Raw genomic sequence first — 673 nt, forward strand, 5'->3', positions numbered from 1 at the left:
AAGCCCACCAGTGAACTGCTGGAAGAACTGGATGATGATGTCGATGATGAGCTGGGGGGAGTTGGCGCGGTGGAACATGAAGGAGTAGGACTGGCGCAGGCTGACGCGGCTAGCCTCCTCGGTGGCCTCGATCATGTCTTCGAGCTCGGCCTCCACGTCCTCCACGCCACGCAGACGCTGCAGGACGGCGCGGCCCTTCTCCACCTGTCCGCGCTCGACCAGGGAGTTGGGGGACTCGGGCAGCACGATGGAGCCGACGCCCAGGACGAGGGCAAAGGCGGCCGCCAGCGCCAGAGACACGCGCCAGCCAGAGGCAAAGTTCTGGGTACCGTAGTTGACCAGGCCGGCGATCAGGATGCCAAAGGTGACGGCAAACTGGAACAGGATGTTCAGGCCACCACGGTACTTGGCGGGGGCAACCTCGGACAGGTACATGGGCACGGCGGTGTTGGCAAAGCCCACGCCAAAGCCGAGGATGCAGCGGCCGGCGAAGAGCATGCCCAGGTTGACGGCGCCCGCCTGCAGGCCGGCGCCCACGATGAAGAGGCAGGCGGAGAAGAACATGGTGGGCTTGCGGCCGTACTTGCGGCACACGGTGGCGGCCACCAGGGAGGAGAACATGCCCGCCAGGAACATGGTGGAGGTGAAGGTCTGCAGGACCTGGTTGTCGTAC

General features: G+C 65.2%; 1 protein-coding gene across 1 annotated transcript; it reads right to left on the reverse strand.

Moving 5' to 3' along the window:
• Nucleotides 1-6: 6 nt before the first annotated feature.
• F751_0179 (H(+)/hexose cotransporter 3) lies at nt 7-414 on the reverse strand (the record flags this gene model as incomplete). The annotated part of the gene is made up of 1 exon (XM_011403249.1): nt 7-414. A coding segment is annotated over one exon (408 nt), but the record flags the coding sequence as incomplete, so codon positions are not given.
• Between the last annotated feature and the right edge of the window lie 259 nt (nt 415-673).

Source organism: Auxenochlorella protothecoides (assembly GCF_000733215.1).
Source record: "Auxenochlorella protothecoides strain 0710 contig1186, whole genome shotgun sequence".
NCBI lineage: Eukaryota > Viridiplantae > Chlorophyta > Trebouxiophyceae > Chlorellales > Chlorellaceae > Auxenochlorella > Auxenochlorella protothecoides.